This window comes from Geotrypetes seraphini, chromosome 14 (genome assembly GCF_902459505.1).
Source record: "Geotrypetes seraphini chromosome 14, aGeoSer1.1, whole genome shotgun sequence".
Classification (NCBI taxonomy): domain Eukaryota; kingdom Metazoa; phylum Chordata; class Amphibia; order Gymnophiona; family Dermophiidae; genus Geotrypetes; species Geotrypetes seraphini.
The window spans coordinates 50,037,870-50,063,732 of record NC_047097.1 but is presented as its reverse complement, the minus strand read 5'-3'; the positions used below and the strand labels follow the sequence as shown (position 1 = coordinate 50,063,732).

Here is a 25,863-nt window from a genome sequence, read left to right as displayed (position 1 = left end):
ATGAATAACCAAGTAGGTAAGACAGTCCTTCACTGGGACTTTTATTCCATCATCTTAATATATTTTCTATACACTTTTTATTGAAATTTTGAAATTCAAATGGCAGCCGTACATATTTAAATCGCTATGGAAGGTAATAGAGTTATACATGCTGTTATATTGGATGTTATAGTTGTCTGAACAAGTAATAGAGACTATATTGAATGAGGAGGGAGGTATTCTGAATAAGGTTTTAGCGTTTTATGTTCTGTGTGTCATTCTGAGTATGCTGAACTGTAGTTATTCCTCTAAGTGAGGGTGTTTGAACTAAAAGGTAGTAACTCTGATACAATTGAATAAGTTGCCTTTAGTTGTTTTCATATACACATTGTCTTTAGTTGTTTTCATATACACATTTATTTTTTTTATTTTTTTTCTCTTTTATTATCTTTTTCACTAATTTTTTTATTATATTTCATTTGGTTTTTTCAGTGGTACAGCAGCAATATTGTTCCCCGATGAAGGCTAGCTAATAGCTGAAACGCTCTAAGACAGTTTGAGCGTCGGGTAGCTCATAAACCCACCAACGTTGGTCTTGGCTAGGAAGCCACTAAGATAAGTGTTGCTGTTCTTCTTTAACACAAAAATATATTTGATGGAGTGAATGATAGAGCGTCAGAAAGCAAATTAAGTTAACAACATATATTTATTATCTTTAAATAAAAGATAGGGATAGGTTTATGTACCCTTAGTTTATTAGTTTTTTACTCTAACTAAATATTATTAAATAAAAATTTTTCAAGGTAGGAAGGAGGTTTGAAGTAAATGATTATATTACATCACATGCATTCAGGATGAAGACTTGAAATAACATCCAAGTTATAAGAGGTCTCTTTATTGAGAACCACACATCCTTTATGATATCCACACATCCTTTATGATCCTTTAACCTCTTAATTTATACAGCAGGTCAACGTACTGATAGAATGGTTGGTTTGTATATGCCAAAAAAATGGTCTTAGTGATAATTAAGTATTCATAAAAAGTAGTCAGACATTGATGTGAATCTCCTAAATTAGATGTTGTATAAATTATCCGTTATAACCCCCTGTTATTTTTATGATTATTGTTGTGGGTTGGATAAATTGAATAAAGATCTGATTGTTTGACAGTTAAAAACCCAAAGAGTAGCAACATCCCATGCCACCTATCCAGTTATTGTAACCCAGGTCCCATTTTATGCAATGAGACCTGGTTACCAATAACAGTAAAATAACCCTTCTTGATATAGCCCAGACTGACAACTTCCACCCTTACTACCTACTAATAGACAGACACTGCAAGAGTTGAAGAAAAATATTTTAAAACATCTCTTATTTTATAACTGAGGTGACAAATACTTGCTTGGAGTTAAATCAGTGGTCTCAAACTTCGTGGCCCGGGAGCCACATGCAGCCCGCCAGGTACTATTTTAAGGCCCTCGGTATGTTTATCATAATCACAAAAGTAAAATAAACAGTTTCTTGATCATCTGTCTCTTTAGGTATAAATGCCAATATTATTATTAAGACTTAGCCATAAGGAAGATTTATAAATGATAAAGTTTTTTTTACCTCATGCAAAATTATCATTTCTTTAATAAGACATTAACTATTTTTTATGAGGCCCTCCAAGTACCTACAAATCCAAAATGTGGCCCAGTAAAGGGTTTGAGTTGAAGACCACTGGCCTATAGGAAGAGGAGATGCAAATGTTAAGAGTCTTAGCCAATAGGGAGAGGAGGAGATAGTGGATGCTGTGGATGGCCATCGTGTTACTATGTTTCTAGAACCATAAAGTTCTATGACATCACAATGCAGATGTAAAAAGCCTTAGCCTATAACAGTGGTCTCAAACTCGCGGTCTGCCAGGTACTATTTTGAGGCCCTCGGTATGTATATCATAATCACAAAAGTAAAATAAAACAGTTTCTTGATCATGTGTCTCCTTTAGCTATAAATTACAATATTATTATTAAGACTTAGCCAAAAGGAAAGATTTATAAACTATAAAGAGTTTTACCTCATGCAAAATTGTCATTTCTTTAATAAGACATTAACTATTTTTTATGAGGCCCTCCAAGTACCCACAAATCCAAAATGTGGTCCTGCAAAGGGTTTGAGTTGGAGACCACCGAGTTAGATGGAAAGATGTCAGATGAGTGTGATGAGTGGAGTAAATGACAGAAGAAATGAAGAATGAAAAGGAGAGGAAAGTAATTAAAACCAATGTTATAGGTCATGAAGTAAGTTTTTGAGACTGGGTTAAATATTTCAGTAAGGGCTAGTGAGGGACTCTAAAAGCCTTATTAAAATGATTTTAGAAAGAGAGTTTCTTACTGATTGTACAGAGGGAGTGGTTAGGAACATTTTGCAACAGAGGAGGAACTAAAACTAGGATACGATATGAAGCTGCACTTAAGTAAACTTAAAAGCACATCAGTAAATATTGTTTCATAAAGAGGATGGTGGCTGTTGTTCAAGTCTTCAAAAAGAATTGCCAGAATGGATTCTCTCTCCCACATGATTGGGCTAGAGACTCCGTTCTGTGAATTCAATTAACAGACGAGGAAAAGCCATGTTAAAAAAATATATATATATGTTTTATTGGCAGAGCTCCCATGGTCTGGGAAGAGCAAGCCCTCAGAATTTCAGTGCTCTTCAAAGAGAGAAAACAAGGCAAACAGATTTATACCCTATGTGACATCATTTGTATTAATTATCATGCTTTAGAATACAATGGCACAGTTGATCACATGACTTCCTTTCAAAAAATGCCTTACGTCAGTGTTGAGTCCATTCTGTTAAGTTTTTAAACCCAGCAGGTGGCGGTGTTTCACTTTTCTTCCTAAATCACTTTTGATCTCTGACCTTTTCAAATATCAATCATGTTAGTAAAAAGCCCTACTTCCTGTAGATTCTAATCTACAAGAAATAGATTCTCCGCAAAACACCCAAATTTCATGTTCCTCTGAGAACCTTATTCCCATGGATGTATATGAAGAATGGTGATAAAATTACAAAAGATAGGAAGACAAACATAAAAGAGATGTACTATAACTACTAATACATTGTAGTAAATAAAATTACAAACATAAACGACAAGTTTCATAACTACTAATACATAATAATAAATTAAATTACACGTACATTAATAAAAACATAGGGAAAACTCGGGATGAAATACAATCTAGTTATAAAAGTAGAACAATTAAGGTTAAAAACAATAGGAAGGGGAATAAAAAACAATCGAAGTAGTTAAAAATGGATTAAGATCCAAAAGCAGTTCAATTAAACATTGAATGCATCTTGAAAAAGAAGACTCTTTAGTTTGCTCTTAAATTTTTCAAGATTCTTTTCATCTCTCAGATGAATTGGAAGAGAATTCCAGGATTGGGGAGCCGTAACAGAAAAAATAGTCTGCCGCCGTGTATTAATAACTTTAAGAGAAGGGATGACCAACAAATTTTGGTCACTTGACCTCAAGAGTCTAGGTGATGTATATGGAATTAAAACCCTATAAATAAAGGCTGGGGTTTTAAATACCAGAGATTTAAAAGTAAGGAGGCATCATAATATTTTTAAAGAATATATTCATGGTTAAAAAGGTGTACTGGAAGATAGTAAACCCCATATATTTTAGAAAGTAGGACTATCTTAAGTAACATAGTAGAGGACAGCAGAAAAAGACCATCATGGTCCATCCAGTCTGCCCAACATGGTGATCATAGCCCCGTCTACCTCTCCATTGGAAGTCACTACCATGTCATACAGGCAGCCAAACATGATGGGGATGATTAAGTTGAATATAATCAACAGTACACCACACATTGGTCAAGATGCCTTCCCCGGCTTCTTAGTCCCGTTCACCAACAATAAAATGATCAACACACTTCACCTGTCTCTTGCCACGTGCAAGACAAAGACTGACAAGTCTGTCCGGCATCAGACTCTGTTCCTCCATGCTGGATTTGGCCACGTGCAAGATACAGACTATAGAAGTCTGTCCAGCATTGGCTTCTGTTCCCCATGCTGGATTTAGCCACTCTTTTTTTCTATTTGTGGTTCAGATCATTCAAGTCTGTCCAGCATTGACCTCAGATCCCACCATTCTTGCCCAAGCTAACACTTCAAAAGCCATGTTGAGTTTCCATCTTCTTTCTATTTAAGCAGCTCCTGTGTGTCTATCCCACACATTTTTTAATTCGTTCACAGTTTTAAACTCTACCACCTCTCTTGGAAGGGCGTTCCATGCATCCACCACGCTCTCTGTATATTTCCTGACATTACTCCTGAGTCTATCTCCCTCTAACCTCCATGAATGTCCTCTAGTTCTACTGCCTCTACATCTCTGAAATAGATTTGTTTGAATATTAATACCTTTCAAGTACTTAAAGGCGTTTCATATCACCTCTCTCCTTTTTTCCAGGTCATACATAAAGGTTTACTAGACATGGAAAAAAGTTTAATCTTGAAGGACAAATGAATGAAATAAGCTTTTGGATGTAGCCCAGTATTGAGTAAAGGGCACCGTTAGACTAATTTGAGGTCATGTTTCAACTATCATGTGATGCTTTTATATTTCTATGATAAAAATTGTTTAAAAAGAAGACAAACACAACTAGTCAATCATGCTCTACCACCTGTATGAATCTTCGTGTTCCAGTGAAGCCAAAATAATGTAGCCCTGGCTACATCAGATACAGCTGCTATTGAGTTAATTATCAGTGGGTGACAAAGATAACCACAACCGTGGTTATCTTTGTCTTCGCAGACTGGGCGTGAGTAATGCCAGAAAATGTGCTCTCAGTGTTGTAACAGATAACCCACAGATAAGAGAGGCCACCAGCCTGCAATGGAAAGACAAAAACGGGTGTCTTTCCAGAGAAAAAAGGTGTTATGACTAGTTAGCTTTCTGACAAACTAACTTTTTGTGTTAAATGTAAGTGATACATGGGGAAATGGTTATGTTAGATTTTTTTTTTTTTTTCACAATATAAAAAGACAGAAAATAGAAGTTAGTTTTGTCTCTCTCCCTGCATGCAGTATATTTTCCATGCAAGGTGGATGATTTCTATTTTCACCCTACCATAAATTTATTCAAGCAAACCACCAGAATCGAGGTAAATTAGTAGAAGCTCAAGGTCATCTAGAGATTTTCTGACTTAAACCTCAAGCTCTATGGAAGGAAATACTTACTGGTCTTTATTTGTAGAAAGACAAAGATCTGTAATAAAATGTTTTTCAATAAGCAAGTACAAAAATAAATACAGTGGGTTATGCATAATTAAAATAGAACCTTCCCAAGTTCTCATTTATTTCTTTTAGAACATTATTTCTCAGTGTCTTCTGTTGGGTTAAAGAATAGATGCAAGTCCTAATCTTTATTAATCCAAATCACAAAAATTGGTAAGCAAATATAATTCTCTCCTGAACTTAACCAACAACGGAATAATGGATGCACCACCAGCTTTATCCATAGATAAGGAAAAAGTTCAAAGAAATAAAAGGCAATAGTCAGTACGGGCCTACGGTAATTCTTCCCTCGTAATGTCCAACAGCCCCAGGCAGGCATTCATAAAGTGACAAGCACTTAGACCAAAGTCTAAATAAATCCTGCCCCGTACATCATCATAATCTTTATTAAACCAGGCTGCTCAAAGATTACAAACATTGTATCTCAAGCAGAAGGCACTATGTATTGCATTGCCCAACGCTTAAAAAAAACCCTTAAATCTATCAGACAACTTTCTTCTTCAATTCAGTATCATATGGCTGAGGTATGGAGCCAACTCCTTTTTGAGACTGTATGATCATTATTTTCTATTCAGGAAGTACCGGTACATACTTAAAATTTTTCTGTTTCATAAATTTGATATATCAACTGATCTGTAGTGTTAATTCAAATATATTTGCTAATGTAATTTCAAATGTTCTTGCTTTGTTGTAAATCCATCCTTGAACTGCATAGATATAGGCGGAATTTAAATGCATTATTAGCATAACATAAGCAGGAGCTGTAAGGACCACTAATGCCAATGGTCAGGTTCCATTAGCTTCAGTACCTTCTGTTAGAAAAGGCAATGCAAAAAAAAAAAAAAAGAAAAGTCACGGAGATGTGCAAGAGAAATCACTTACATGCAACTCTAGATAAATTTTGATTTTTATTCATCAATTTTCATATTGGATTTACAATCTATTCCACACCTGGATTGCACAAACATTGTCATGTTGATAGGAAAGCACAAGAAAACAACATATGTTGAACACAAGAGAGGCTTTCATCAAACATTTCAACTTCACTAATGCCCTTTGTTTAATGGACAAACCATTATGATTGCAAAACTTTAGACACAGCCAGGGAAACATGGGACATGGCAAATAAAAAAAAAAAATTAAAAAAGCAAGCCCTGGTAAAAAAAACTTCATAATCCATGCAACTAAAAGTACACAGAATATTTTACAGAGGGTGTACTTTTACCCAAATATTGCAAAGCTGATTCCAGCAGTTCAGTTGGTTCGTAGTGGGGGAGGGGGGGGCAAAAATATTTTCAATTTTGCCCTTTTAAAATTATGCATGCTACTTAAAAGTACCTGTAACGAATACAGGTGCACATTTCTGCAAATATTTTCATAATGGCCAAGTTGCAAAAGGAAAGTTGCAAAGATAGCCAATGTTACGCCCATCTTTAAAAAGGGATCAAGAGGTGACCCGGGCAACTACAGACCGATGAGTCTGACCTCAGTTCCAGGTAAAATGGTGGAAGCACTTATAAAAGACAACATTGATGAACATTTTGAAAGAAACAAACTTCTGACAACCAGTCAACATGGTTTCAGCAAGGGGAGATCGTGCCTAACTAACTTATTGCACTTCTTCGAAGGAATTAACAAACGGATGGACAGAGGTGACCCCATAGACATCATATATCTAGACTTCCAAAAAGCCTTTGACAAAGTACCCCACGAACGCCTACTTCGAAAACTGAAGAACCATGGGGTGGAAGGAGATGTACATAGATGGATCAGAAACTGGTTAGCGGGTAGGAAACAGAGGGTGGGAGTGAAGGGCCACTACTCGGACTGGAGGAGGGTCACGAGTGGTGTCCCGCAGGGCTCGGTGCTTGGGCCGCTGCTATTTAATATATTCATAAATGATCTGGAAACAGGGACGAAGTGTGAGATAATAAAATTTGCGGACGACACAAAACTATTTAGTGGAGCTCGGACTAAAGAGGACTGCGAAGAATTGCAAAGAGACTTGAACAAACTGCGACGAGATGGCAGATGAAGTTCAACGTTGAGAAATGTAAAGTACTACATGTGGGTAGCAGAAACCCAAGGTGCAGCTATACGATGGGAGGGATATTATTGAAGGAGAGTACCCAAGAAAGGGACTTGGGGGTAATGGTGGACATGACAATGAAGCCGACGGCACAGTGCGCAGCGGCCGCTAAGAAGGCGAATAGAATGCTAGGCATAATCAAGAAGGGTATTACAACCAGAACAAAAGAAGTTATCCTGCCGTTGTATCGGGCGATGGTGCGTCCTCATCTGGAGTACTGCGTCCAATATTGGTCGCCGTACCTTAAGAAAGATATGGCGTTACTCGAGAGGGTTCAGAGAAGAGCGACACGTCTAATAAAAGGGATAGAAAACCTTTCATACGCTGAGAGGTTAGAAAAACTGGGACTCTTTTCCCTGGAGAAGAGGAGACTTAGAGGGGATATGATAGAGACTTACAAGATCATGAAGGGCATAGAGAGAGTGGAGAGGGACAGATTCTTCAAACTTTCGAATAATAAAAGAACAAGAGGGCACTCGGAAAAATTGAAAGGGGACAGATTCAGAACGAATGCTAGGAAGTTCTTCTTTACCCAACGTGTGGTGGACACCTGGAATGCGCTTCCAGAGTACGTAATAGGGCAGAGTACGGTACTGGGGTTCAAGAAAGGATTGGACAATTTCCTGTTGGAAAAGGGGATAGAGGGGTATAGATAGAGGATTACAGTCCAGGTCCTGGACCTGTTGGGCCACCGCGTGTGCGGACTGCTGGGCACGATGGACCTCTGGTCTGACCCAGCGGAGGCACTGCTTATGTTATGTTAATTTTCCTTAAGAGAACTGGTGCAAAAAGTCCACAGATTCATGTACAAGTGTCTGCAGACTTTGCTCACTATGCAAGTATGTATGAAAACTGTTCCCCCCTCCCGAAAATCAAAACTTGATAAATGATATAGAAGCTTGGAGCTAGAGCAGTGTATCTCAAACTGTGGGCTTCGGCACGCCTGTGTGCCTCCTGAGATTTCAGGTGTGCCACGACACACTGGCGAGGAGGAGAGTCATCCACGTTGGCTGACTGCCTACAGGACGTACCTCTTGCAGTGAGAGGCATGTCCTGTAGGAAGTCGGCTGGCACAGATGACTCGCCTCCTGGCCGGCGTCTCTACTCCTCTCCCCGGCTCCTCCCAGATCCCTCCACTGAAGTGGGTTGCGGCCAGACGAGCCTACGCGGCGACGTCTGCACACTTTCGGGTACCTTCCGGCCAGGGCACTGAATTTAGTGTGCCGCCAGCTGGAAAGTTTGCAAGATATTGAGCTGAAGTGATGTGTGCTCCCATATAATTCCTAGAGAAGCTGTTTCTGCCAAGATTGTGACCTTGCCAAGATTGTAAGCTTCCCTAGGTCCATACAGTTCCTTTAAGAAATTTCTAATTAAAAGAAGATTGATTGAACTACTTATAACCCTTTCTTCAGCGATCGCTGTTGGAATAAGCTGGGACTGGAGTAGCTAGTGCATATAATTCCCCAAAATTTCTGCATTGACAGCTGCTGTAGAAGAGGCTGAAGTCCCACTCTCAACATTTCCTACAAAGTTTTTAAAACACTCTTTACTCCACATTGCCTTCAGCATCAGATAATTTAGAGGTTCCCAAACATGATTTTGCATTAGCTGTGGTAAACTCTACTGGGGCATACTTATGTTTGTGCTAGCCAAAGAGCAATCTCTGCAAAAATTTCTAAAAGGACTTTTCATGGACTGGACCAGGAATTTATTTTAAAAAAGCATTTTTTTTTTTTGCCAGACAGCTTAACAGTCAGTCTCATTATCTTGTAAATCCAGTACTAAGCTATCTAATAAACCATTATTAGATAAAGCTTCTGATGTCTTTATTAATTACGTGAAGCGTCTTCTGCTATCCAACTAGTTTTTCAGCTGAACTGCAGGTTCAGGAAGGGAAGAATGAGATGCTGAAGATGTCTTCCTTTATCTTCCCAGCTCCTCAGTAAAGTGCATTCAAACGAGGGTGGAAAGGTGCAGGAAGGATTAGAAGATGTCTAGGTAGCAATACTGCATTGACATTACAGAAACTTGAGAATCCCAATCCAGTACCATGATGGGAGCTTTTGATGCCAGTGCTTGGAAAGCATCACGAGCTCTCCACATTTCCATTTGTCTTTATGCACCATGATGTGAAACACATTAGCTGCATCCTACGTCAGCTCCTCTCCAGGACCTCTTTCACCTTCTCCACAATAGTCCAGACTTCTGCCATGGCACCATAGCCTAAAGAAAAGAAATGGCCACGTTAACCTCTGACACTTCTCCTCTATTTACTAGCCATAGACGTGATCATAAGGTGAAAGTGAATCTACAGAGAAGACTCATGCTATTCAGATTCTGAGAACACTTTTTTAGGCAGGGGGAGAAGGCAAACACAGCCCCCTCGTTTGATGCTGTGTGGGCAAAAGAGTTGCGCAGAGAAGCAGAGCAACTAATAAAATGAAAAATGAGGAGGAAATAGCCTCAGATCCCAACCTCCACCCTACAGAAACAGGCAACAGGTATAGCAGGATAAAAAACCTCACCTCATAAGACATAAAAAAAGGTGACGGGACTAAATCGCGCGAGACAACGGCGCGCAGACAACTGAGCGCAAGGTTGACGGCGCGCTGAAGAAAAGCACTATTTTAAAGGGCTCTGACGGGGGGGGCGTGGGGGGAACCCCCCCACTTTACTTAACAGACATTGCGCTGGCGTTGTGGGGGGTTTGGGGGGTTGTAACCCCCCACATTATACTTAAAAACTGAACTTTTTCCCTAAAAAACAGGCAAAAAGTTTGGCTTCAAGTATAATGAGGGGGGTTACAACCCCCCAAACCCCTCACAACGCCAGCGCAATGTCTGTTAAGTAAAATAGGGGGGGTTCCCCACCAACACCCCTCCGTCGGAACCCTTTAAAATAGTGCTTTTCTTCGGCGCGCCGTCAACCTTGCGCTCAGTTGTCGGCGCGATTTTGTCTATGAACCTAAAAAAACTCCTAATATACAAATTAAATTGGTGCTCTGCGCACTGCAAGTAAATCCCCTGAAATTTCAAAAATTAAGAAATAAAAGGCTTATCTGCATTAGAAAAGGTCTGTCACAGCGACGATAGCCAGCGTTTCACATTCATGGTTGCTTCAGAGTGTGAACACACTGCACAGACCTGTGTTGTCAGAGACCATCTCAGCACTAATTGGCTCATACGTCAATTAAATTAAAGCATAAGCATTTTTAGAGCCTGGGTGCTATTAAATACTAAACACTTAAAATTGATAAGCAGCTTATTAAGTTTAGTTCAAAGGAATGGTTCTCTCTAACTGACCTTCATCCCCGCACACTAGTCTCTTCTGGATACAAGGAATCTCAGTGTAGCCAAATTCCTTTAGCTTTGCCACCTGCTGGGCAGTAATTGGATGTTCCCACATGGCAGTGTTCATTGCCGGGCAAAACAGTACAGGCCTTCTTAAATCCCAAGCACGAACAACACAAGTCTGAAAAAAAACAAAGGACACAAGATAGGAGTTTAGCACTAATACATGCAACTTATGTTATCCAACTCCTATGTCACTGGCTTGAGTTGCTTAGCCATTTGGCTAACTGGACTCCAATAAGGTCATTTTGGCTTATTTGTGCAGACGGAGTAAGAAGAAGGGAAAAAATAAAAGATAGTTGGCCAGAAAGGCAGAGTTGCCTGATTTGAGGAATAGCACAGTAAATGGCTCCCAAATTTGGGCACTGAAAAAACTATGCTCAGTGTTATTCTATAGACAGTACTTTGAGCCGGGCACTGTTTACAAACTAGTGTGCAACTATAAAGGGGGTGTGGCCATGGGAGGGGAATGGGTGGGTCTGAGATCCCCTACTTGTCCTGATGGTCTGTTTGACTAAATTGTAAGCTCTACTGAGAAGGGATTGTCTCTTGAATATTTTAATGGATACTGAAGAAAAAAAAGAAAGTGTTCTCAGTGCTATTTTATAGACAGTACTTTGAATGCCAGATTCTCTAAGCTCCAACACCATGATTAAAAAAAACCTTACTATGATGGGAGCAATTTTTGTTTTACTGGCGATTCTCAGCAGAATAGCATGCAAATTATGTGCATGCAATGTGTGCAGAAAATCAATGGTAAAGGGAGGGGGGGGAGCTGTGCTCAGAAGAAAAATTGCTAGCACAGCAACTCCTGCCAACTGTCAACCCCCCCCCCAAAAAAAAAAACAACAAAAACCAGCCCCTGCTCTCCCTGCCTGAACCAGCAAGCAGGAAGAGCAGGGGCTGGTTGTTGTTTTTTTTTTAATGGGCACAGCACACACACAAGAGCTACGCTTATAACCCTTCCAACATTCCCCCCATCACTCAAGCCTGGTGTTCTAGTGGGCCACCCCTCCCTCCAACCCCCATGGCAGCAAGCTTCCCTCCCACCCTCGACAGTCTCCCATAGGCCTCCACCACACAAGCCTGGTGTAGAGATCTGCACGGGAATGGGGATCGCAGGAATCCTGCAGGGGTCCCGCAGGAATCCCCTCCAACCCATGGAACTCCCACGGGGACCCCCTCCTGTCCCACGGAACTCCCACGGGGACCCCCCTCTAGCCAACGGGACTCCCATGGGGATGGAACGCTTCGGAAGCAGGGTATGTCCATATAATATAATGGACACGTCAGCCTTAGTAAAAGAGGGGGTTTATAAGTTAATTACCTGAACAGAAAACAAAAAAAGGGTTCCAAAGAGATTCCACAAGAAAAACAGCAGCGCAAACACAAAAGAACTGTGGAATTGATGATCCTGTCAGAAGTAATTGCTGCTTTTTAAGAGGACGGGCGGGGATGGAGGTAATTCCTTGCGGAAATGGGTGGGGTCGGAAAAGATCCTGACGGGGATTGGTGGGGTCGGAGAGGACCCCGACGGGGACGGGTGGGATTTCTGTCCCTGTGTAACTCTCTAGCCTGGTGGTCTACTGGGGGATAAGGTCAGACTTAGATATGGAAAGCGCAGAGAAATCTGCATGGGGGAAAGAAGTTTAAATATACACACATTCTACCAATTTGTATATGCTAATATTCAGAGTTTTTGAAAGTTCCTACTATTTAGCCAGTCACATCAACATGAATCAATTTTAATCTAATACTTTTTCTGATCCTCACTGGGACACTGGGACGTTGCAACGTCAGAGAGAAGGGTTCAGGCGCAGGACGCGCGTAGGAGCCACTGCCCTTGGCTTTGTGCACTGAATCAGTGAGGAAGAGGGAGCTGGCTCGAAGATAATGCCGCATCAATCGCACAGTGGACCGGCGGTTGAAGAACACTGTTTTGGGCCTGATGCACGTGCTGGCCCTGTGGACCGGCAGGAAATTTCTGTGGACCGGCACTGGTCCATGGACCAGTGGTTGAAGAACACGGATTTAGAGAATCGTGGCTCTATTGAACTTAGGGATTTAAAATGTAAACATGGGGAATTTTCACTTAGGAAAATCTACATGCTTAACTTTCTTATTAGGAACCTAAATCTTTTGACTATCTAACTCATCGTGTCTGGTATTTGTCACATTTTATTAATTCTAAACCCTCATGATTATTCCCTCTTGTTTATAACCACTTCAATTACATCATTCAAACCCCTCCCTTAAAAAAAAAAAACGTAAGCTGAATTCTCTTTTAAAATACAACACAAACCATCATAGAGCTTTCTCGTCTATGTTTGAAAGCCAAGACATCTGTTCCAATTCCAGTCTCACAGAATTCTGCCCTGTATCAAACTAAATAATAATAATAATTTAAATAAAACCAGTCTCTGGTTTGTAAGTTCTTTCCAGGCTTTTCGGTGCAGTTTATTTTCCACAGACTTGAGGGAATTCTTCCAGGCCCTGGTGTATTATTAACCTTTACTCTAAGTAACCTCCTGCTACCTATGCAGTAATTACATTTTATCATAATTTGTCCTTCTCTTTACTTCTAAATCCCCTCATGTCCTGTTATTTGATCCTTCCCTTTGGTTCTGTGAAAGAGTTGCAAAGTAACTTCAGCTCCTCTGTGGCCTCACCTTCCACCACCATATACAATGAACACAGCTAATTAAGCCCACCACCGAGTTATACCCAATGTCTCCTATTCCTTATATTCTATAGCCATTGCCACTGAATCATGAAGGAACAGCCTCATCACATTCCCTACCCGACCCTAGATGCCTGCTTACTTTCCTTTAGAGGTAGACCTTCCCTGATGCCAATTTTCAATCAGCTCTCACTTTACACAAGTTCATTTACTATGAGACATGGTATGCGGATTTAAATTCTCACAAGATGAGCAACTGGCACCATGTGCCTGTCAATAAAAAGAAGGAATGTTGTGAAGTTAGCAGTCAAAGTAGAAGGTGGGGATAGGGAATGCCATTGATAATAGGCAGGAAGTCAACAAATCAAGGATGAGGAAGATAATGCAGCTGGATGAATGAAAGGAAGCAGACAATGTCTGCAGAGGCAGTGAGGGAATGCATGATGGGAATGGAAGATGAGGAAAGTTAGTTGGAGACTGCTGATTTGCTGTGTCAGGGGGGTGTAAATAAGATCATCATTGTCTATGGAGTGAGCAACAGGGAGAGGGTAACAGGACTTGAGAGAGGCAGCAACTGTTTAGGGATGGGAAAAGATAGCTAGCAGTTGACCAAGTAGGATGGGGGGGGGGAGTAGCCAACAGCTAGGTATGGTACAGATGGACCAGAGGAGACTAGAAACTGAGCAAAGGGGGCAACAGCAGCTCATGCAGGTTTCAAGAGTAGGGGCTTCATTTCTGGGGCACAAGAATCAGGGCAGCAGGGGTATTGTGCTCTAGCCAGCCTGCAGGGAAGAGGAGAGGATGTGAGCCTTGAGTACAGTAGCAAATATTAAGGATGGAAGCCAGTCTTAGCTCAACTCATATACATATATATAAAAAAGAATATACTCCAGAAAAAAATCCATTTCAGAAGTCTGTTTATTATTGCATTTCTCAGAAGGAAAAGCCTCAGATCCTATAGCAAAGCTACTTACCTGTAGCAAAGGTGTTACCCAAGGACAACAGGTAGATATTCTCACATACGGGTAACATCATCCATTGAACCCAGTACAGATGGGCATTTTAAGAAATTTAGGGATGTTTGGGAGCTATTAACAAAATACTGTACAGAATGAATATTATTTTTTCCATTTTGTTTATGCATGTCCAGGTTGGGGAGGGGATACTTTATGATTTCTTATGCTTAAGAACAATTGTTAGGTATAAGGGAGGGGGGATAATAGATGCGAGTTGTACTTTGATGTTAAAGTAAAAATGATTGTATCTTGTATTACACTTATTGAAAGTTTTAAAAATGAATAAAGATATATAAAAAAAAAAGTGCACTGTCACTTTTAAAACGAAAAACCTTTGAACTGCCCGTACCACACATGCGCGAGTAACATTCTGCGGGATCATCTGTTCAGTTACAAAGCTAAGAAACCAAACAGCGAAGATGGGCGGGTTGTGAGAATATCTGCCTGCTGTTCTCGGATATCACCTGCTACAGGTAAGTAACTTTACTTTATCCGAGGACAAGCAGGCACTTTGGATGCAAGCAGCGTCTTACTTGCGGTTCACCACATATTAGCATCTCCACGTATTCACCATTATAGGACCCTCAGGGACCCCTGAAGAAGACTCTGTCGAAACGCGGACCGTGTTGGGTCCTGCGTCCCTAATGAAGTAGGTCCTTTAAGGTTTTCATGTGGATTATTTTACTTTTATGTGGATGATTTTATTTTATGTGGATGATTTAATGTATCTTTGGAACTTTGACATTTTTCAAATAAAGGATATGAATTGAGGACCAGGTGGCTACTTTGCAGATGTCCTCAATGGGAGTGGAACGTAGATGAACAACTCCAAGTTGCCATTGCTCAAACTTTTATGTGCTGTAACACAGCCTTCAATTGTCAGCCATGTGGAGATGGTTCTCTTGGTCACAAGGAGCTCCTAATTTGTTAAGATCAAACAGGAATACTTGAGTTGAAGTCCTGTGAGGTTTGGTGTGATCCAAGCAATAGGCAAGAGCACGTTTACAATCCAATGTGTGGAGTACAGCTTCACCTGAGTGGGAATGTGTTTTTGGAAATTAAAAAAAAGACAGGGAGAATTATAGAATGATTTAGATGAAATACCAAGACAATCTTTAGGAGGAATTTTGGATGAGGAGTTTGAAGAACTACCTTATCATGGTATAATCATGTGTAAAGGTGGATCTGATAGCATTTGAAGTTCACTGGACTCAACATGCAGATGGTGATAGCTACATAGAATCCAAGCTAACCCTGTACACCCTCACCCGTCCCTGCCGCTCGGAAACTGAGAAACGCCTATGCATCCCCCCAGGAAGGTCCCTCCTGTCAGAAACGTCCACAGCCATTTCATCCCCCAACTCTGGAACCAACTCCCCCTGCAAATCAGATTACAGAACTCATTGATGACCTTCTAGAAAGCGGTAAAGACCCTCTTCAACTAAAATTACAACCGTAATCTACCCCCCACCCCTCCTAAACTCCCCCTCCCTTCTCCATTCTGAACCTGTACTTAAATTGCTGTATAGTCCATTCTGAACCTGTATTTAAATTGCCCTAAAGTCCTTGTACTTAAACTACCATATAGTCTTTGTATTGTCTAAATGTACTCCATTGTCAATGTTTGCTTGTAGGCCGTTCTGAGCTACTGGGAGGACGGGATAAAAATCTAAATAAATAAATACAAGGAATATCACTTTCCAAGTTAGATGTTTCAGAGATGAAGTTGAAAGAGGCTCAGAAAGGAAGCTTTAACAGAGTTGAAAGTATAACATTAAAATTCCAAGCCACTGGAGGAGGTTTACAGCACTAATGGGGATGGGAGTGGGAAGGGGTGAGAAATACAATATCAGATAGGAAAAACGACGAAAAGGGGAAAAACATTGGCGCAGGCTGCGTCGAGTGTTAGAGCATTTGTGACTCTCAGGTACGCTTCATAGGTGATTTAGTCTCAGTTTACTGGTGCTTAGAGCACTTCGATGGTGAAGACCGTGTGGATACAGACCTAGAGGGAGAAATAAGTTTATGCTTTTTACCAGGTGTCTCAAAATGGCGGGGGGGGGGGGGGGTGCAATAGAGAAATAAGTTTTCCATATACTGTAGAGTTATAGATCTTGAAAGACCTGGTGACTGATACTGCTGTTATTTCCTTAGGAGTGCTATAGGATTGGAGGATTAAGTAAAGTCTTTTTTACTTCCTTAAATTTGAGTGGAACCCAAGGAAAGTATTTTAGATGTCTTCTGCAAGAATTTAAAGTAAGAACATTTGTCTTTCTGAAGGCGGTAGCTAGTGTTCAAGACTGACCCAATGGTACTAACTGCTATTGGTAGGCACGAGAGAGGCTGTAAAGTGAGTGGATGTCTTTCTGATAATGGAGTGATTGGCAAGGATCTGGGAGCTAGCTGACTTGAGATGGTGATCATTGAATAATGGTGTCTTGGCCCATAGGCACTGGTCGCAAAACACTTGGCTGTGGTGGAGGCTGCGAGAGGCAGGAGTCGTTCAGATTCTTATAATCAGTGGCTATAGTCTGATGGCAGGCTTCTTTTTAAAAAAAAAAAAAGTTTCAGTTTTAATATCACTCCTTTCCCTTTGGTTATTTTACTTTTCTATGGCATTCTGAGGGACAGTGTCTGCCTATGTCGGAAGACAGAAGAGCCTGGAGGAGGGCGGAGGGGTGTGACAGTGTAGAACTGCAAATAAGGAAACACTAGCTTGTACTCAAAATCATTTATTAATATATCAATATAAGAGGTCATACAAGTCTTAATGGCAGGCAAGATATATTCTAAATTTTGTAAAGAAGCCATCCCCTTATATTGGGAATTTGGAATCTTGAGCACAAAGGATCAAAAGAATACATTAAAAAAGTTCATTATTACAGGTGCATAGGTTAGTTTACTAATGACATACATATGTTTTATATATGATGCTCTCCTTCACCCCTTGACCCCTTGACTATCTGGATGTCCATTATTTATTGAGGCTATAAACTGGTCACTATCCAAAATAAAGAATGATTTTCAATGTTTGTTTTCTCTTCCGGAAGGTCTCTGTGTCAAGTAACAGTATACCCCATTATTCACATACAAGACAGTGAGGTAAAGCACAACCAGCAAAAGGGTCATACAAAGTGTAGTTGGTGACCTTATTAGCGTCTAAGAATCCTAGCCTACTCGTACTAATACTACGCTAAATAAGTTTATTTCTAAAGTTGAATTTTTCCCACAACAGCATGAAAAAAATTTCTCCCGAACTAAAATAGCTTCAGCACACAGGCTCCATTAGTGATGTAACTACAGAGTGTCCCTGCATCCCTGTTTCTCTGCTCTCTAAGCTAACCCTTCTTTTTTATATTGCTCCTAGCCTGGGCCCTCCCCCTCGCCTGGTTCCACAGTTCAACTTCCTTTTTATGCACAAATTAAATAAAAGCAACAGGAAGGAAGAGGCTGAGGAAGAAAGGAGGATAGACAAGGAAAAATAAAGGTGGTGAGAGTAAATATAGAACAACAAAAAAAGAGGAACCCATGGCAAGGGAGGGTGAAGTATGAAGAAAGAAGTGGAAAAGAGGAAGGATGGATAAGTAAGGCAAAAGAGAACCAAATACAAAAGGAAAGGAAAATGCAACTATTATGACTCAAACAACAAAAGATAAAAAAGAAAAAACCCAAACTCTAAAGCTAGGCTAGCCAATAAAATGGCTTTTTTTTTGTACACATATGTACAGAACAAGTCTTTTTATAAAAGATGGTTGTGACCATGATCATTCTATCATCTTGAAAAGCCCTTTATCCAGAAGATTTCTGCTCCCTTCCTCACCACCCCACCCCTTGGTTTTGACCCTTCCAACCAGCTTTCTCTTCTTGACTCCTCCAGCTGCCAGGGTGTTCTGAAGATTAAATCTACAGAGCATGCTATGGTTCAAACATCCAATGTTAACTATGAACCATGTAGCAGAAGGAAAGAGCAGGACTAGAGATCTATTTTCAGAATGAACACTTATTCAGAATGTGCATATGTAATTTATGCACACACGACAGTGCACAAGAAGAGGCATGGACCTTTAGAAGCCTAAACTCGATATCCATTCACCCCAACTAATTTCTTAAAATTGACTCGTGGCAACACTGCTCTCTTCACTGCATTACTGGCAGTATTTGGGACTTAGATTTTTTTCCCTCCAATGTTTAACACTACTGCCTTTTTCCCCCACAGAGCTCAGTATCGCATGTATGTGGTCACCACAGGTATAAAACTGAAGAGCAGTAAGCACCTTGTCTCAAAAACAAAATTGAGCTGATAAAGAATGCATTCAGCTACAACATGGTTGCTGGTCTGTGAAACCCATGTAGGAACAGTGGCTCTTTAAAAATGTTTTCAAGAAAAAAGAGAAAACACAAAAAAGGCTTTAAAATGTATAATTCCAACTAGTTGAAAAGCGTGTGCACAGTGTAATCAAATGGTACATTTCCCCTTCTTCTATGTACAAACTCGTGCATGTCTGCTCAGGGATGAGGTATGAAAAGATCATCTTGTTAGGGTGATAGAAGCTCTATGAGAAAAGCATGGGACATGTGTAGGCCAATGCTTCTGTGTATTGGAGATGCCCCAAGAAGCACGATTGCTTGGGTGAAACAAGCCTAAAGAGAGACTACAAAATATGTAAGTTCTAGTAACAGATACTTTCTAGCAGAAAACAGGCTCCCAACAAGACTAGAGCGTTTAATTGTTCAGTGTACTAACCCTGCCTAAATATACTCCACCTCATAAGATATACTGTCAGGAGCTTTTCCCATATGCACAAGCAGGCAGAATTCCCTTGACAAAGCAAGCCCTAAGTGTGCCAGAAGATAATGGAAAATAATTACAGAGCACTGTATTATAAATCTGGCCACTATCCAAAGTACTTTAATATGAACTTAAAACAGTGCCAAAAAATGGAAGGAAGGGTGGGGTGTACAGGTGAAATTGCAGGGCTAAGAGCCAGGACTCCTGTGTTTCTCTCCCAGCTGCTATCAATTTGTCCTGTGATTTTGAGAAAAGAATTTTTTCCCAGCTAACTCGGTCTGCTTAACTATCTTGGCTTTAAGGTGATATTTACTCTTACCTGACAACTTCTGTTCCTTCAGTCCCAGACTAGTGGGTTATGTCCCTTCACTAGCAGATCGAGGCAGAGAAGCTGAAGATTCCAAATGATATCCTCAGTAAAAAAAAACAGGTAATGAAGCCAGTATGGCAATACCAAAGCTATCAGTAATAGACAAAACAATGAAAAATACTTAAAAAAAATTAATTGCTCTTCCAGGAAACCCATGCAAAACTTGAAATTATTTACAATTTAGTTGCAGGCATGGAACCCCAAAGATATTCTAAATCTCTCAGTCTTCCAAGGTGAGTCCTGGAGCGGACTAGCAGGACTCAAGGAAACGAAATCAGGTACGAGTAAATTTCACTTTCCTTATTATCCTGCTAGACTAGTCCAGACTAGTGTGATATACTAATCCCTCAGGGTGGGAGGAGAAAAGGGTCCCTTTAAGATGGCCCTGCCAATATGAAATTCCATGATTCACATGAAACAGATTCTATCTTTGGAAGAAAGGATGAAACCATACCAATGGGAACAGAATCCACAGAAAAGGAAAGATAAGGATCTCTACAAGAAAGTGCCTGCACTTCCAAAACTGCAGAATGAAATATCTGAAAAATCCCATATAGGATCAGTTCAAGATTGAGGAAAAACTTGGAATAAAAAGACATGTTTTAAGACTGCTTTTGAAATTTTGAAAGGAGAGTTCTGTCCTGGGCAAATGGGGAAGAGTGGTCCATGGAGTGGGGAAATAACACTAAAACTAAGTATTATGAAGTTCTTCATGAACATTCATTTTATAAACTGAAACATCTAAATTACGAACAGGGCAAAATGAGGGACATGAACGTCTGTTTGGCAGCAGATGAACATCCATATTATAAAATGGCCACACAGACATACATGATATAGGGAAGACTATTGAAGATCTGAATATGTGGATGAAGAACTTTCTAAAGCTTAAACTGAAGACCAAGGTGCTCTGGTTCGGTAATTACAATTCATTACCACATGCAGAATTAGTGCTAACTTAAGATCAAAAGAGCATTGAAAGTGTTAGTTGTTATCAAATTCAGACCCTACTTCTGTTGATCAGATTAACTTCTTGGTCAAGAAAGCTTTTCTACAGACTGAGGCAACTAAGGGTGATTATTTATTTAAATATTTATAACCAGCATATCCAACAATTCTAAGCGGGTAACAGCATAACATACATAATAAAAAATAAAACATACAATAAAAGACAAAAAACAAAATACCCTCTTCAAGATAAAAAGTTTACAAACTCCATTAAAAATCAGAGACAAAAAACAGCCTCACAAATACTTCGATGTTAAAAAGCAGTCGTAAATCTGTTTCCCAATAGCTTACCTTTCTTAACAAAACAACGTTCAAATAAGGCCATTTTCAAACTTTTTCTAAACTGCAACAAAGTAGATACTTGTCAACTCCAAGGGTAGGGCATTCCAACACACTGGACCAATAGCTTCACAGTACTCAAAGATGGCACTTCCAGACACATCCTATCCTTAGATCGCAAAAGATGTACTGGTTGATAAAACTGTAAAGCAGACTGCAAGACAGATGGACAATTGTCCTGCAACACCCTGAAAATTATGCACAAAACTTTAAATTTGACCCTCGCGACAATAGGCAACCAATGTAATTCACAAAGAATTGGTATAATGTGATGGAATTTTGAGGCAAGTGCATTTACACATGCCATAGCATTCTGCATTAGTTGCATTGCTTGCAGCACACACTTAGGTAGCCCCCAAGTAGAGAGAATTGCAATAGTCAAGCACTGAAGTTATCATCTTAACAATGACTTCTAAAATTATCACTCAATAGGTAGTCTCTCAATCTACACAACAGTCGTAATTTTAAAAACACACAAGATATAACAGCCTTAATCTGTGGTTTGAAAGGCAAAGAAGAATCTAGCAAAAAGCCCCAGATACCTACATTGCTATAGGACTGGGACACCTACACGATCTAGCAAGATCTTGGAAGGACAAGACGATAACATTTTTCTTGCGACTAATGAGCAGAACCACTTGTTTTTTCCACATTCATTTTTAGCTGATTGTGATTAAGATCTAAAAGCGTTTTGTCAAACGATTTGTCCACAGGAATCAGAAACAATATCAGCATAAATATGAAAATTAACACCCAAGTTTCATAATTCCTTACACAATGGTAGCATGTAAATGTTGAATACCACCGCAGACAAAGCAGACTCCTGGGGGATTAGCTCTGTTCTAAGTCAGAATAGCTTTAGGACAGTTGTGCAAATGGTTCTGCTCCCTTACTTAGATTACTGCAACTCCCTGTATTGAGACATAATGGAAAAAGAAAAGATTGCAATTTCTTCAAAAATACAGCAGCTAGACTAATTTTCTGACTAAACCAGTTCAAGAGGGTTAGTTCACTGCTGAAGGAATTACACTGGTTACCTGTAAGAGAGAGAATTTAAAATTGCCTGTATGGTTCATAAAGTTATACATGGAGAGAATTCAGATGGACTAGTCTTGTATCAATGTTACAAATTCCTTCCACAACTCCAGATCAACACAACGTTTTAAGCTGACCTTCCCTTCCGTTCACATTTATTTATTTTTTAAAATTTCTATACCATTTTATTCCCAAACGGTTTACAAATAGTTACATACATAAAATCTTATAAAATTCAGAACAAAACAAAGATTCAATCCTTACATAAAATCAATTTCTCAAAGAAATGCATCTACAAATAGTGTGTTTTTTAAACATGTTCACTGGAAAAACTTGTATGGATCTCCCTTTGAATTCCATGGCCTCAAAGTCTGAAATAGTCTACCACAGTACCTGCATCAATCAAACTCACACTACAACTTCAAGAAAATGCTAAAGGCATCTCTCTTCTTTCATTAAGCCTGTAAAACCACTGTTCATATTTATTGTTCAGTAATCTTAATGTAAACTACATTGAATCTTTGTTGAAATTTTGCAGGGTATAACAAACTGTATGGTACGGTTTGGGTATATAGAGGAATAGCCTAATAGGTAAAGCAGCCACCTGAGAGCTAGAGCAGAAATCCAGAGGCTGCCGGTTCAAGTCTTATTACAACTCTTTGTACTTTGTCTCTTTTTTGTGAGCATTCCAGAGGCTGAAAAATACCTACTTTCACTTATCTCTAGTCAGTGGAGAATTGCTCAATCAGAGCACTTTTCTGTAACCTGGACATGACAGGTACCAGGTCTAGAACTTTAGACCTGGAAACCTCTTACCCTTCTGTGACTGAAGTTAGACGTCCATATTTTGGGCCTTCCCTAAGTCCACCCAAAACACAGCCAGACCATGCTCCCGGGAATGATCATCAAGCAATTGAAAGAAGCCATGGAACACAGGGAAGCATGGTGAGGACTGGCCTACAGAGTATTCAAGGGTCAGGCACGACTGAACGGATAGTAGTAGTTAATTCCTAGGATAAGCAGCATAGAATCTGTTTTTCTCTTTGGGATCTTGCTGGGTATTTGTGACCTGGGTTGGCCACCGTTGGAAACAGGATACTGAGTTGTGACCTGCCTCCTCCCTTAGCCCACAGCTTATTTTTCTTTTTTATTATTTGAATTGTTATATCTTTACTAGTTAATAATTATTTTCTCAGGTACTTTAACTAGATTGTGAGCCTTCAGAACCAATAGGGAAGTTCTAAGTACCTAATTTTATTTTATTGTAACCCGGTTCTGGGCTCCTGGGGAGGACGGGCTATAAAAATGAACAAATAAATAAATATGAGAGACATTTAAATACTATCATGGTATAAAATGCACAGGAAAGAAAAGACCTGCTCTCAATTCTGGGAACTATCTTAAACCTGCAGGCTTTCAAAGTTTGAACTACAGTACTTGGTTAATATTGGTTAGATACACCAGGAATCTCTAGACTGCAGGTCTTTTCCTTTCAGTTTACATGTTGTGACCCCTCTCGTGTAGAGTAGGCTTTTTCTTATTTTGGATAAATGCACAGGAGACAGACTTCTCACTTCCTTTACAGAAAAGGTAGAGAATGTGTGAAAAAGCCTCTAATGGAGGTGATTAAGAGATTCTGCACGAGACAGGAATGTAGGAAGATTGCTCTTGCCCCTGTTCACCGCTGGACCACCACAAATTTTAAAAGGCACTGTTTCAGGGAGGCAGATGAGAATTGTTAAGAGTCAGCTGGGACAGGGATATTGTAAATAAAACTTGCTCGATATCTGAGAATAAGATTCTACTCCTTTCTTAATGTCTGAGTCTATTTCACTAAATATCAATCATACAGTACTGATTTATAATACAGGTAATAATAATAATAATAATAATAATTTATTTTTGTATACCGCCATACCCAGGGAGTTCTAGGCGGTTCACAACAAATAGATGAGTTACATACAGTGCAGTTGAAAAAAAAGAACATAACAAGACAATCAAAGGGTCAAATTAGACAATTTAAGTAAGGAAGGACTAATACAGAGCATAAACGGTATTTACCGTAAAAGAGTACAATTGAATTTGAGAGAAGGGGGAGCAAAGCATATTGTATGAGAGGAGGGGGCAGGGATCATTGGGAGGGGGGAGGAGGAGGGGGAAAAAGTAAAGAAAGGTGGGCCGTGTTGAGGGGGGGGAGAGAAGAAATTGGTCTGATGCAGAGAAGAGAGTGCCATTCTTCAAATTAACATCAATGTACACATTATATTACATTATAGCACATGCTAATGGAATTACTGTATGCTAAATGCTAAGAAGCCCATAGGTATAATATGGGCTTCTTAGCATTTAGCCCATGCTAAGATTTAATAAAAAGGCCCCTTGGTGAAAAGGAAGCTGCTGATCAATGACCATTAGGAACGAGTGACATGAACAGCAGTTTAAAACCTGCCACTTAAAGCACATTTGTAAGCCTTTGGCTGAAGCTGTTCTCTTCTGTCGATTTCTAACTTTTAATTATCTATGTAGCAACCTCTGCTTCCCCTTGGGGGCATGGATACAGTACAGAGCTGTGAAACACCTGGAGACTACCAGATGAATCCCACTTGTACCAGTCTGTGAACCTGAGAAAATCCCAGGAGCCCCTAGCTTAACCACTAGGATAAAAATCAGTAAAATATTGACCTCGAGGTTGCCTGTGTATGCCAGCAAAATGAAAAAGGCTTCAAAACCTCAGGCTGCAATAGTTCCACAGCCAGTTTGTGTAGCCACAGGAAAAAAAAACCCTGCAACATCCCACTTTTTTTTTTTAGTGAGGAGGGTGAAGACTTTTTTCTCTCATTTCACTGACAAACCAAAAAGCCAAGAAAGATAACTTGTTCTTTGTTTAACCATGCACAGCCCATAAATGCTAATTGGCAAATAGGATTTCTCCTGTTACTGACCAGGTGAGAGCTATTTATGTAAATGCTCTTACAATGCAAAAATCATTACAGGAAGTAGGCTTAAGTCACTATAATGCAAGGATAAACCAAAAAGTAAATTAGAAAAATTGGATATTTTGTTAATAGTCTCTCTGAATTCATTTTCACCTGAACTGATTTATTACAAAATGTGAAAAACTTCCGTACCTAAAGATGATTTAGGAGAATAAAGAATTGAAAATATTTGGTTCTTTCCTTAGTACAAAGCATGCCAGGTAAAGTTCAGGACACAGGAAATGCAAGACAGCGGAGACGAGGTACATGCCTTGGAGGAAGGCACGACTCGTGTGCAAATAACCGTAACAATTTTGCAGAAAATTGATTAAACCAACTGCTCTGCAATAAAAAAAAACAGCCATGATGTATAAAGGATACGTTCCAATGTACTGTTTGTGAAAAAGGCAACACAACAGAGAAAGCTGAAAAGGCAGAGACATGGAGTACGAATAGGAGACAAAACAGATGTGCGGACATACCTTAAAGCAAAACCACAGAAAGCAGGGAAGGAAAGAGGCTTGGTGAGACAGTAACACTCACTAGAAGGTTGTCACAAATACCGCTGGAGATCTTTGCCAGGGTATTTGCATCCAGAGGAGCCATCAACAGAAGGTCAGCCCAGCGTCTCAGCTCAATGTGTAGGACTGGGTCAGTCCTCTGCTTCCACGCCTACAGGGAAACAATAGAGCGTCTGACTATCCAGTTCACTGCAACACTTCCTGCTACTTCAGTAACGAGGGCTCCCCACAAGTACATGGGCTCTGAACTAGTAAATGCACCCAAATAAGGCTCTTTAGTAAAAACTAAAGAAGAACAAAATGTGTGACTGTTTAAACAAACTTAGCCATAGGAACTGGGAAGCATTAAACGCACTTTCACAATAATAATAATAATAACTTTATTTTTGTATACCGCCATACCCAGGGAGTTCTAGGC

The 25,863-nt window shown here is 39.8% G+C and overlaps 1 protein-coding gene across 4 annotated transcripts in view; it reads right to left on the bottom strand.

Moving 5' to 3' along the window:
• Positions 1-8,010: 8,010 nt before the first annotated feature.
• PPCDC (phosphopantothenoylcysteine decarboxylase) overlaps positions 8,011-25,863 on the bottom strand; it is a 38,624-nt gene continuing 20,771 nt past the window's right edge. For 2 of the 4 annotated variants that reach the window (XM_033920952.1, XM_033920953.1), the window contains 3 exons: positions 25,468-25,596; positions 10,665-10,833; positions 8,011-9,585 (listed from right to left, as the gene is read on the bottom strand). In XM_033920952.1, the coding sequence (XP_033776843.1) occupies positions 9,518-9,585; positions 10,665-10,833; positions 25,468-25,596 (366 nt within the window). In that variant the 3' untranslated portion in view covers positions 8,011-9,517. The remainder of the gene's footprint in view (positions 9,586-10,664; positions 10,834-25,467; positions 25,597-25,863) is intronic. The other 2 variants (XM_033920954.1, XM_033920955.1) reach the window with 1 other exon arrangement.